Source organism: Enhydra lutris, unplaced genomic scaffold, assembly GCF_002288905.1.
Source record: "Enhydra lutris kenyoni isolate GAN:26980312 unplaced genomic scaffold, ASM228890v2 scaffoldscaffold7, whole genome shotgun sequence".
Lineage (NCBI taxonomy): Eukaryota > Metazoa > Chordata > Mammalia > Carnivora > Mustelidae > Enhydra > Enhydra lutris.
Window position 1 is genome coordinate 34,906,561 of NW_019154091.1, and position 13,533 is coordinate 34,920,093.

The 13,533-nt window shown below is 40.7% G+C and overlaps 1 protein-coding gene across 1 annotated transcript in view; it reads left to right on the top strand.

Moving 5' to 3' along the window:
- LOC111142234 (WNT inhibitory factor 1) overlaps nucleotides 1-9,388 on the top strand; it is a 67,219-nt gene extending 57,831 nt beyond the window's left edge. The window contains exons 8-10 of the mRNA XM_022495275.1: nucleotides 4,976-5,071; nucleotides 5,586-5,681; nucleotides 8,719-9,388. Coding sequence (XP_022350983.1) covers nucleotides 4,976-5,071; nucleotides 5,586-5,681; nucleotides 8,719-8,840 — 314 coding nt within the window. The 3' untranslated portion in view covers nucleotides 8,841-9,388. The remainder of the gene's footprint in view (nucleotides 1-4,975; nucleotides 5,072-5,585; nucleotides 5,682-8,718) is intronic.
- The last annotated feature ends 4,145 nt before the right edge of the window (nucleotides 9,389-13,533 follow it).

Sequence of the window (13,533 nt, forward strand, 5' to 3'; positions counted from 1 at the left end):
TGTCTGCTAAGGGTGCCCTGTCGCTGCCTTTTTGGAAGTTCTGGAATATAGCATTTTTATTTCCAGCCATATTGTATCTGTAAAATACTGCTGTGTTTAGTACCACCATAGTTTCTGAAGTGGGTTGCAGTGGGCTCAAAATTAAGTAATATTGACAACTATTTTATCTTTCAACCTCTAATTTATTTGTTCTTTAATGAGTAGTAGATGAAGTAACCATTTTTTATAGAGTTCAAGTGAAATACCTCTGAAGTTTCCATAGAACATGTAATTAATTGTCAGAATATGGTTTCTGTTCTTATTAATTACCCTGAACTGATAAAAATTTCTCTGAACTAACTCCCCTCAATTTTCTCCCCATACTTACTCTCGGACTTCACTTACTTAGCTAAATCATATTTATGGATCTTTGTTCTTGGGTTCATTTCTCTACATGTAAGTATGTCCTTGGGTTTACAACTTTCCATTGGCAGAGACAATGATTTCTATTCCTTTTTTCCCTTAATACACCAAAAATGTAGGCCTTTGAAGGCTCCTGATTATCCCATCACAAGTTATTCTCAAATCCCTCTAGGAAATGTCTTGTTTCTATTACAAGAACCACAGTACCAAGAAAATACGGAAATGGATCTTGAGTTGAAAAGTGCCTCTAGTATAGTAGAGACAAAAAGTTGAATTATGAATTCTTATTTTAAAATTGAGATGTAATTCACATACCAAAAAATTTACCATTTTAAAATATGCAATTCAGTATATATTCATGAAGAACAGTACCATTTCTATCTCCTTCCGGAACATGGCATTATACATGTCAAAAGATGTCAAAAGACACCCTGCACCCATGAGCAGGCACTCCCTATTCCCCTTTCCCCAAAGTACTAGAAACTACTAGTCTACATTCTATCTCTTCAGATTTGCCTATTCTGAACATTTCATATAAATAGAATCATATAACATTTTCCCTTTGTGTCTGACTTCTTTCACTTAGCACGATGTTTTTGAGATTTATCCATGTTGTGGCATGTATCATTACTTCCTTTTAATTGCTGAATAATATTCCATTGTGTGGATATACAAACCATCTTTTGTTTATCCATTCATCAATTTACGGACATTTGGTTGTTTCCACATTGGGGTGATTGTGAATAAAGCTGCTGTGAACATTCATGTACAAGTTTTTGTGTGGACATATGTTTTCAGTTCTCTCAGGTATTATTCCTAGGAGTGGAATTGTAGGCCACATGTTAACTCCATGTTCAATTTTATGAGGAACTGCCAAACTGTTTTCCAAAGCCACTGTACTATTTTACATTCCTACCAGCAATGTATGAAGGTTCCAGTTTCTCCACATCCTTGCCAATACTTGTTATTGTCTGTTTTTTTCATGAGATATATATATGCTGATGTTACTTATATTTTCATTTCCCCTGGCATTTATTAGGACTGATATCTTCTCAAACTTCAGTTTGACTTAATTTAAGATACTCTTGCCAGTTAACAAATAACATCAAGGTTAGAAATATCTGGAAGTAGGGAGTATACATTTATCCCGTTACTTAAGGTTCATAGCTAGCTATCCCAAGTGAACTTTCAGTTAAAAAGTTTACATGGATTATTTATGCTGTATTATAAATGAAGTTCTAAAATAACATAATCGGTTCTTATTTTTATAAAAGTCCTGTGTAACGTAGTGAAAAGAAGGGGAACATGCATCCCAATGTTCATAGCAGCAGTGTCCACAATAGCCAAACTATGGGAGGAGCTGAGATGCCCTTCTACAGATGACTGGATAAAGAAGATGTGGTTCATCTATACCATGGAATATTACTCAGCCATCAGAAAGGATGAATACCCCCCCCCCATTTGCATTGACATGTATGAAACTGGAGAGAATTATGCTAAGTGAAATAAGTCAAGCAGAGAAAGACAATTAACATATGGTTTCAGTCATATGGGGGACATAAGAATAGTATGGAGGACCACAGGGGAGGGAGGGAAAAATGAAGGGGAAGAAATCAGAGAAGGAGACAAACTGTGAGAGACTCTGGAATTCAGGAAACAAACTGAGGGTTACAAAAGGGAGGAGGGTGGGGCGATGGGGTAGCCTGCTGAAGAGTATTAAGGAGGGCACCTGTTGTGATGTGCACTGGGTGTTATACACAACTAATAAATTGTTGAACACTACATGAAAAACTAATGAAGTACTATATGTTGGCTAACTGAATATAATAAAAAAAATAAAAAATAAAATGAAATCTATGGGACTAAAAAAAATAGTCCTCTGTATAAAATATTCTTTATAAAAAAATTTAGAATCCCGAATAAAACAATTAAAAATCACCTATAATCCTAAGACGCAGAGATGATAGTTGTTGGCACTGTTATAAATCATTTTTGTTGGTTTTCTATGTGAAGCAGAGTCACACATTTAAGTTAACCTACAATCTGATGGGCAGAGGAAGTTTAATGTCCTTATTTTGTCAATCCCTAACTCATTGTTCTCCCTGGACTCCCCCCACTCACTGGTTATAGTAAAATGCTAACATATAAACTTAGTAAAATTTGTTTGTCTTCAGGCAATGTTTAGTCTGTTCTGGGTAAAAATGTGTAATCTTTCAAGTTGGCTCACTTTTCCACTGTCCAATGGATAAAATTTATTGCGAAATATTTTCAGGAAAAGGAAGTCAACATTAAAGACACTTAGAGGATTCTAATTTTTAAAACAGTCACACCTTCATGAGGCTTTGGCTCCGTAAGATTTGATTTGCAATGGCCTTGGGATAGTCGCCTGTAGTCACATTTCTGCTGTGTGATAACCAAGAGAGAACGTCCTTATTCCTGGCTGTGGTGAACCCAAACACTCTCACTTCCCTCTGATAAAGAAAACAAAAAGACCCATGGAAGCAATGAAAAGGTTCTCTCCACCAGTCATTCTCTGTGATATCCCTGGCTACCAAGTTCACCTCTCATTGAATGTGGGGAAATTGGTGTCACCAAGTATTTCACAATAAGTACTATCTTTTCTGACATAGGGTTATTGTCCCACATCTTGTTGACTTGAAAAACCCAAGTGCATGGCAGAATACTGTGACAGGATCCAATTTGGTACATATGGTGAGGTCAGATATTTCATTGATACAAATGGAAATTCAGAGTTAGGCATTCCTTTGCTTTAGGTAAGACTTGGGATCTTGACCAAATAGTAAATGCTATTATTCTAGCATTGTCTTAGCAAAAAGGACACTTTTGGATTTTTAATAGTCAATGAAAAGGTGGTGTTCTATTATTAAGGTCCTTTGATGCCTGTTTCTAGAACATCCCTGCATCAGAAAAACTTAAAGGTATAATGGCATTCCAGGTTTTTGAGAGACTCTAACATCTCAATATTATGTCTCTATTGTCTGCACAATGGCTAAATGTTGCTTTGCTGAATTTATACATTGGAGAAGGTCCTTTCGAATAAGTGAAAAGAGAAGTAAAGTGTTTCAGCAAAATAATTTGCATATGGAATTTATGTTTATCAAACATAGCGCTTGATCGTAAAACATAGGGTAGCTCACTTCATTTGAAGGCTCGTTTGACCATAAAAAGAAGAGCTCAGAGAATAAAAGTATGTTTTATGATAAAGATTTCATTTCTTCTCCTTATGTATTGAGACCTTTGTAATGAGTATTCTGCTGAAATGTAAAAAAAAAAGAAAAAGAACAACAATAAAAAAAAAAAAAATCCAAATCCCTTCACTCCCAAAACCTAATGGGTATTTGCTCTCTTTGGATGCAGTCAGCTCTGGGTGAACCATCCTTTTTCTTCTACTTCTTCAAACCATCCAGCCTTGGGATGGCAAATTCTAGATTGCAGAGGGAGAATAAATAGCTTCTGGAATAAAAGACAATCATTTTATCATTTTTACATCTAAGGCCCTACTGCAGCTCTAAAATCCTGTAACCCAAAGAGCTGTGAAAACATTAGCAATTCTCATTTGGCACTGACATAAAAGAAAGAGTGATGTATTTTGAGGCCCTAAGACATTCTAGAAAAAAAGCATTGGTGTGGTATGGGCCCCCTTTGGTGCCCTACTTCATGTCTCCTCTCAGCCCACTTTTCACTCCAGTCACTGCTGTGCAAACCTGTTTTGCGTGGCATAACCTGATTGTACCCCATCTTAGTTGCTCCACACTTCTTCTGCTTTCTACCCAGAGACTCCTATGAGTCCTACAAAATCTGTCAGCGCTCACATAGGGGCATACTGGAAGTGTGAGGAAGTCATTCCATAGGGTGACTCTCAACCAGTGGAAGACAGATGCCAATGAACAAATGCTCCCATCTCCCTTCTTAAGAGTGACTTGAAGGTGCCGTGTCTATGGCCTCTCAGAAGAATCCCACAGGATAGAGCCTGGTTGCCTATGATGACCAACCCACACACTCACTTTTGTGTTGGCTTTCCTTCCTTCCATTCTTTCCTCTCCCTGTCCCCCCATTCTGGTTTCCTAGGATCACTTTAACAAAGAGACTCTGCATGCAAGCCCTGCTCTCTGGAGAATCCTAGGCTAGGAAAGATACTGCTGCTCACAGGTTTAGGTCTGCTTTCAGAAAGAGTGACATTCAAAGTCAGAACTCAGAGAAAAGATCACTTGGCGGCTTATTCACATCTTAACCTGTACTGTATCTTAAATTACAAGTGTTTGCAAAACAGAATTTTATTCTGCTTACCAAAAAAGTCATATACACATAGCATGTGGGCAACACATTTATCGTAACAGATATCCATTAGAAATCACAAGTGAAAATACTAGCCCGTTTGTTCCAAGAATGAAACTCCAACGGTATCAAAGCCAGAGCAGGTCTGAAATAAATGGGAATCAGTGCCATCTAAAAGTACTTATCCTCTCAAAGCCCTGCAATTCCCTTGAAAAACGTAAATATCTCTGAATGAAGCCCCGAGTTCCTGGCTTATCTGCATCCTTCTCTGTTTCAGGCAAATGCCCACAGCCCTGTCGAAATGGAGGTAAATGCATTGGTAAAAGCAAATGTAAGTGCTCCAAAGGTTACCAAGGAGACCTCTGTTCCAAGCGTAAGTACCCAGAACCAGTAAGTACCCATCCGCAGAATCAGCTCGAGCTTGGGGATCTCTTCCTACACAACTTCTGGGCCTCCTGCGTGTTGCCTGAGCATCACCATGATGCTCAAGGACATCTGTGTTCCCTTTCTCTAGAACAAAGACACTTTATGAAATCCATGCATGTGAAAACACGGACACATTCACACACGAGCAACTCAGCTTTTTAACTATTTGGGGTTTTCTTAAGGAAAATGAGCTTCCATTCCAGCAGTTTCTGAGTCCTACTGAGCATCTTTTGTGACTCAGAAGCATCAAGCTTAGTTTACCATCTCTCTCGGGCCTTTTTTCAAAAAGTCCCCAACTGACTTAGAGCTGGAGATTGGCTTAGAAAAACAACAACAACAACAACAAAACAACAACAGGGGTGAAGCCCAAACTAATACATTCTAAAGAACTGCAGGAAAGGCGACTAATTCTGTTGAACAGTGAAAGCTCAGGAAACACTTTCTATCTCCTCCGGTTCTAGCGGTCTGCGAGCCTGGCTGCGGTACCCACGGAACCTGTCATGAGCCCAGCAAGTGCCAATGTCAGGAAGGCTGGCACGGAAGACACTGCAATAAAAGTGAGTGGGAAGCATCTGGAGAGCCCGCCTCTAGCCTATCTTGGCTCCCGCAGCTATAGATGACCCGTAACTCAGCCCTGCTTCCCATGTTTGCCTCCTGTCCCCCGGGCTCGCCCCTAGCCCCCTCAACTCTCTAAACCTTTGAGTCTAAGTTTTAGAGTCTACGGGCAATGCAGCTGTGCAAATTATCACCACATCTGTAAAATAGCTCTACTTTTCTAAGTTAAACCAGTAATTCAGGTTGATTTGGTAATACAGTGTGGTAACTATGAAAGAAATAACAAGTATAAGGGTCTAAACCAAATATATAGATCTGTTTGGCTCTGATTTTATCCTTTAAGATCTACCTGTGAGCATATAAAACATGAAGAATTTTGCTCTTGAGGGTTACTAAATATTATTGGTTGTGGTATGTTTCAAATAAGTTCTTTTGAGGCAGAAAAAAAAAGAAAAAAAGAAAGAAAAAAGAAGGAAAGAAAGAAAAGGTCTAGGGAGTATGGAGTTGTGGATTTTAAAATTTACTGACTACCCAAAAATGAGCTAGCTGTAGAGATGATAAACCACTGGCCTGTTTTCAGCACAAAATGAAACTGGTTCAATTCAACCATTTCATTTTGATTGAGATCTTCTCTGTTCCAAGCAAGAATCCAGGTACTGGAGACCTGTCAGTGAGATGACAAAAAATGCCCCACCTGGTGGGGCTAGCATTCCGTCTCCTAAGCTAAGGTGGGCTTAGGAGAGCCTAAGGTGGGCCCACGGTCCACCTTGCCTTTGAAGGAAGGCAGGCTTCAGTCATCCAACAGCCTTCAAACGCAGAAGTTCAGCTTTGTGCCTATCACAGTCAGTTTCCAAAATAATGGACACAAATTGCACAGATCACCTTCACAACAGATATTTTTCTAGATCCACCGTTTCCAAAGGGTGGTCTGTGCAGCCCAGGGAGTATGGAAGTTATCAGCTAGGTGGATGGAAAAGACGGGTTTGACAATAGTTTTATATTTTTTGTTATTTTATTATATTTATATATAAGTTTATATATAAATATATATCTCAATCTCAAATCTCTAATTTTTGTGTATATTTTATAATCACATTATATTATTATGATGTATATCTAATACATTTATATGTAGGTATACGTGCCTTTTTGTTTGTTGGTTTTAAGGCAAGTTGGTGTTTGGTCTGTGCTACACTAAGTCATTGACTTGAGTCTTGTCACGTGCCACATTGACTGGATGGTAGACTGAATTGGCTTCAGGTGGGTGTAGCTTAACCAGAAGTTCAGCTCTTCTGGAAAATAGTTCTTTCCGCAGGTAGTAATGGCTAAATGTATCCCTACAGGGACACACTTGGGGGAAGCTTTTTTTGGACTAAAAGAACTGCAGAAAACTAACCATTTCGAGAGATACTTGGGGAAAGAGTAAACCAAATCTTTTACGCCACCCTTAACTCAGGATGCAAGTAACTTTTGAGATATCCTGGGGCCTAGGGATGGGCTGAGGTCACACTATACATCCCAGGCATCAGTTGCAAAGCTCCTCTGGGACCCACACTTGGGACCTGGTGACCGAGGGTGATGGCAAGAGAGTAGGGGGCACTGTTCCCGCTGATAAACCAGTCACATCACCAAAAAGAAGGCAAGTCAGGGGCCCTCGAGTAGCATCGATGAGCAATTTGGACAGGACTGCCAGCCCCCATCCACCCCCACTCCTCGACCTGCTGCTGAGAGTTTTGTCATCGATGTACCTTCCTCAGGTCACGGCGTTGCCTCAAGATGATGCCCCAGCGCCTGATTAAAATGCAAATGTGGTGTCCAGGAGAGGCTACCCAGCCATTTTGTACATGAGCTTAGAGAATCAGGCAGAAAGAAAGAGATTTATTTTGACCAGGGGGAGGTGACAAGGAAGGTCGGAGGCATGGAGTGCTGGAGAGAACAGACTCCCAGCGAGGTGACACTTTGGGAGGTCTCAGGCACCCAGACGTGTTAGTGGGGAGGAGGACATTGGAGACAGACTTCCCGGCTGAGGCTCACCCTTGCCAGCAGGGAGGTTCGGGCTTCATGGGTGGCGGGGAGAACAGCAGGGTAGGGATTTACTCCAGCGCATTGTTGGCTCATGTTCTGGCTGTTCCTTGAGCTACCAGCCTACATACTGACAATTCAGAGAAACACATTCGGGAACAAAGCATTCTGTTCTCAGTAGTTACTTAATGGCATGCTTGCGTTTAAAAACCACAGGGAACAAATGGAATGCCAAACTCGACTTTAATGCACAGGAAGATGGAGGCAGATTTTTTAAATGTGATTGCCCCCTCGGATCCCTTTTAGGAAATCAGGAGAAAGGAGTCAGTGCCTCAGGCACCTCTAGAAGTTCGCAAGTAGGAGAAAGGGAGGTCTGAAGCTATGGAACTTAGTATTACTGTCCACTTACAACTAAGCTGGAAATGGATAGATGCCCACCATGACTGAAACTGACATGGATAAGGAGTCCGTTCAAATCATAACCCTTCTCTAAAATGCAGGGTGGAGGTCCTTAGTTCTTGCAAAATTCCCATTTTGTGTAAGTGCAGTTGCCACACTTGATTGTGCAATCACTATGAAGAGATGAAGAGCGGGGAGTATTCCAGATCAATATAATCGAGGCTGAATTTGCAATGCAGTGAAAATGATCAGATCCTCTGCAGGAACATCCCTGCTTTGGGGACCTCAGTGCCAGATCCTTTCCAGACCTTGGGTGGAGAAAATCCTTCATTCAACCACATCCATCCGAACTTTGCATCAAGAGTTTCTGCATGGCCAAAATCTATAGGGAGTCAGAGCTTCGATGGAAGCCAGATTTGATGGCGTTCCTAAAATAGGTTCCTTTTTTAGCAGAGACCTTTTACCTGTAACATCTCTTCATTCAGGTGGCTTTTTGTGGTGGCTGTGGTCTACTCTGGGTTGAAAAGGGAAAATGGATTTCATTTGAATGGTTAGTAATGAATCTGAAGAGCCTGTTTTTGTAGTTTCTTTTCTTTTAAGCTGTGAATAATTTTACAGGGTACGGAGCCCGCCTCATGCATGCCCTGAGGCCAGCAGGCACCCGGCTGGGGCAGCACACGCCTTCACTTAAAAAGGCTGAGGAGCGGCAGGATCCACCTGAATCCAATTACATCTGGTGAACTCCGACATCTGAAACGTTTTAAGTTACACTAAGTTCATAGCCTTTGTTAACCTTTCATGTGTTGAATGTTCAAATAATGTTCATTACAGTTAAGAATACTGGCCTGAATTTTATTAGCTTCATTATAAATCACTGAGCTGATATTTACTCTTCCTTTTAAGTTTTCTAAGTATGTCTGTAGTGGGATGGTATAGATTTCTTGTTTCAGTGCTTTGGGACAGATTAGATGTTATATCAGTTGATCAGGTTAAAATTGTGTCTTTTCAGTTGTGTAGCTGGCGAATAATTTCCAAAATTACAATGTACTCATGGTGTCAAGGGCCTGAGGAACACTGGAAATGGAACAGAAATGCATAAATCAAGGGTTTGGATGGAGCAGTTAACTGTGTTGAAGTTACAACATTTCTAATTTTACTGTCATGAGTTTAGACATTTGTCACATTTTTAAAGTTCCCCTTGTTCTTAAACTCTCAATACACCATATTTTGACCGAATTTTGACCTCACCATGATTCCAGAGAATTCAGTATTGAAAGAAAGAGAAAGAAAGAAAGAACATGGTGGCAGTGGCATTTAACAATATAATATATTGTAAACACAATAAAATAGGGAATATAACGTATGGACTTTTGGCATTGGCTTGGAGCAATATAATATATTGTAAACAAAACACAGCTCTTACATAATGAACATTTTAAACTGTTTGTATAAAATAAAGGTACTGCTTTAGTTTTCTGAGGGTTGTATGGAGTGGTCTGTGCATGTGCAATCTTATGGAAATAAAGTCGGTGTCAATGAGTTGCAGTGAGTGGAAATAAAGTTGGTTACAAAGAAAACTCGGCAGAATCATAAAAAACAGAAGAGATTCTATTCTCTGACCCAGTCGGGCTCCCGAGGCCCACCTGTCCCTCCCCGCCCTCTCCCCCAGCTACACTCTGAGCCCTGCCCGAGACCTTCCCATGTTTGTCAGCTCCCATTTAGTTGGCATTGGTTTTTAGACGTTGTCTCTTCACTAGAATGTGTTAAATATCCCTTCAGAGGGAGACTTTCTAAGACTTTCTAAAAGTGTCAGAATGTTGCAAATGACAAGAGCTACCATTTATGAAAAACCTATTGGTTCCCAAGAACATGATAGTGTGTTACCTTACAATCAGTTGAGGCAGGTATCATTTTGCCCTTTTACAGATAAGAAAACTGAGGTAGGAAGATACATAGCAATTTATCCAAGATCACACTCGAGTGGGACGGGTTTGAATTCATGTCACCTGATTCTGGAGAATTCGCACAAGGTGGTTCCCCCTCCTTTTTTCTCAGCAACTGCAGCAGAACACAAAACTCCACAAATCCCAAGCAGGTACTGTCCAATATATTTTAGCCTCCTTGTCCTGCCAAGGAAATGTGGACTTTATGTTATAGACAATCCAAAGCCTATATGTTCTTCTTTTGCTGGGCAGTGGCCTAACGACTTGTGTGGTCCAGGAATGTGACATGTCATGGGAAGTGATCAAGGGAGAAGCTGAACGTAGAGTGAACATGTCTTTTCATGGTGCAGGGCCACAGCAGTCTTCCTCCTCTAACTAGCCAGAGCCTAGAGTGCCAGCCTCTGTTCCCACAGACTTGGAGGAGCAGGCCAAGAGCCAAGGAGCTCACCATGGGAATTCCAATATGAAAACCAACTGATTTAAGACTTTGAAGTAAAAATCCAGATGCTTGATAATGAGGGTTTAAGACGGTGACAGAAAGTTAAGTTTGGGGATAGGATACTACTACTAATAGCTAACACTTATACAGTACTTAGTTTATTCCAAGCACTTTACCTCATGGATGAGTAATAAAATGGCGGGGAAGTTAGACTGAAGGCAGTGTGACAAACCACGACAGTCTACGTGGGTCATCTCCAAATGTCATTCTGACTCCAAACCAATCATACTTCATTAGAAATTTCTGAGCACATACTCCTGCATGTGACTATTATTTATTTACATATTTAACTGGTATGCTTTAAAAAAGCCAGATATGTTGAAGAGATAAAAATATAAGTAGAAGCTCTAACATTTTCTCCATTTATCCAGAAGATAGTTTTATGCACACCCGGGGGTACACACCCATAGGAGAACTCAGGCTAAGAGGAGCGAGAGGAGGACCTGAAATGGCTTTAGAATCAGAGTCTGCACTCAAGAAGGATTTCAATCGTAAGCAAGGGACTGGGTCACGGGGTGAATGCAGGGTTCCGAATGGAACTCCGAATGGAACTCAGAATGGAATTCCGAGAGGAATCCGAATGGTGACTAAGGAGGAAGTGTAAGTGACTAAGGAGGAAGAAGTATGGGCAGTGGTGAGGGTTTCCAGAGATGCTGAGTTTGGTACTGAATATATTGAGCTTAATGTGTCTTTGGGACATCTTGGTGGAAATGTCTGATAGGCAACTAGAAGTACTGTTATTAGGATGTTAGTCTGATAATTTGTTGATTATTAGTTTTACTATAAGTGAATGGTACTAATTCTATATTGAATTGCTTTTAATATAAATATACATAATAGCTTTATTTGGTGAAGTGCAATACAATTCACTTGTGTTTTATTGTGTCCTTATTTTGTTTTAAAGATTTTATTGACTTATTTGAGAGACAGGGAGAGAGAGAATGCATGAGCGAGGGTTGGGAGGGCAGAGGGAGAAGGAGACTCCCTCCAGAGCAGAGACTCTGATGTGGGGGCTCCAAGCAGGGCCTGATCCCAGGACCCTGACATCATGACCTGAGCTGAATGCAGATACTTAATGACTGAGCCACCCAGGCGCCCCTTTATTGTGTCTTTAGATCCTGAATAGTTAATACCATTTGCCGCTTTCCTGTGTCTATGTTTATTTCTATAACAGGGTATAGCCTTTACTATATATATATTTTTATATATTTATTTGGCAAATTGGCAAATTTATTTGTATTTATTTATTTGGCAAATTGATCTCCTTCCCCTGTGTGCATTATGAATCTTCATCCAAAATATGCCCTTTGGTTACTTTGTCAGGTTATGTAGAATCACAACAAAGACCAATGATATGGGATATGAAATAATTGTTGTTACTCTTCTGAAGTAACCACAAAAGAGAAGAAGGGAGAGGAAGAAGAAGAGAAAGAAGAGAAAGAGGAGGAGGTGCCTGGGTGGCTCAGTTGAGCCTCCAACTCTTGATTTCAGCTCAGGTCATGATCTCAGGGTCATGAGACTGAGCCCTGCATTGGACTCTGGGCTGAGCCTGGAGCCTGCTTGGGATTTTCTCTCCCTCTCCCTCCACTCCTCCCCTCACCTCCCCTGAAAGAGGAGGAGAGTATTTATATAAAATACCTCTAAACAATGCTTTAAAAGTTAAAAGAGTGAGGAGTTAAGGTGGTCTGAGAAGATGTGTACAGTCTGGCAAGATAAAATTAGTAGGAAAACTTAAGCAAGAGAAAATAAAAGCTAAACAATAAAATGGGCCCAGGGAATGAGGTTAAGATAAAAGGCCACAGGGACTCCTGCACACTTGTGAGAGGTAGGTGGATGACTCATTTAGCTCTAAGCCCTGCTCCAGCCGCCTCAAGGAGGAAATTGGGGCTGGTTATGAGTCCCAAAACCGTAAACACAAAAACTAACTAGTTGCTCAGGAGAAGTTAAACTATATAAGACACTTATATTAGGGCTGGATTAAGATAGGAAGGTCTGTAGGAAAGCTGCTTTAAAGCCAATAGTCTTTAAAATATCTCTTCCATATGTGGGGCGCCTGGGTGGCTCAGTGGGTTAAGCAACTGCCTTCAACTCCGGTCACGATCCCACAGTCCTGGGATCAAGCCCAGCTCAGTGGGGAACCTCCTTCTCCCTCTTCCACTCCCCTGCTTGTATTCCCTCTCTCATTGTCTCTCTCTCTGTCAAATATAAAACTAAAATTAAAAAAAAAAAAAAAATCTTTTAAAAGAAAAACCTCTTCCACATTTATTTACAAGGAGCTGCTTAAAGAGGTTTTTAAAAAAAGGGTTCCTGACAGGGTTCAGCTTCTCATCCAGTATCCCAGGCAGTTTGTCTCCGGTCCTAAAATTCCATGCCCCACCCAGCAAGCAAAACTCTCCAGTTCAATCCAGCCAAGATGCTCGGAGGGAAGTTTACAGAGTGTACTGTTTACTTGATCATGCTCCTGGAAATTCTTAGCCCCTCCCCAAGAGGCTTCTCAAAATATTCCCTGCAACCATATACACTACCCCTCCTAAAAGAAGTTTTGGTAATGAAATTTTTTTTCTCCTCTCATTCCCTGTCCAGTGACCCTTAGGATACAATTCTAGCTTGTTGGGCTTGGCATCACCCCCAGATGAGCTAGCCCTTCTGCCAACTCTAACCGAAAGTGGGGAGCAATGTCTCCTGTGGGTTCTCGCACGGAGGTCAGAGGGTCACGCATGACACATGACTCAGTTATATAGACCGAGTAGCCACAGGTAGAACTATTTCTTTCCATGCTCTTCCAGAAGGCACAAATCATCACAGTAAAATGCAGTTTCATAACAGCATTTCTACCAAAGTAAGGGAGGAAGAGAGAACACGGTGAGGTGAGCAATTTTTAAATTAGTTAAATGAGAAACATGGCCATTTCAGAAGAATTTCCTGAGGCAATAAAAAGGAAAGAAAAGGAGAGAAAACAAAGGACTATCCAAAGACAGGGGTTTCATCATC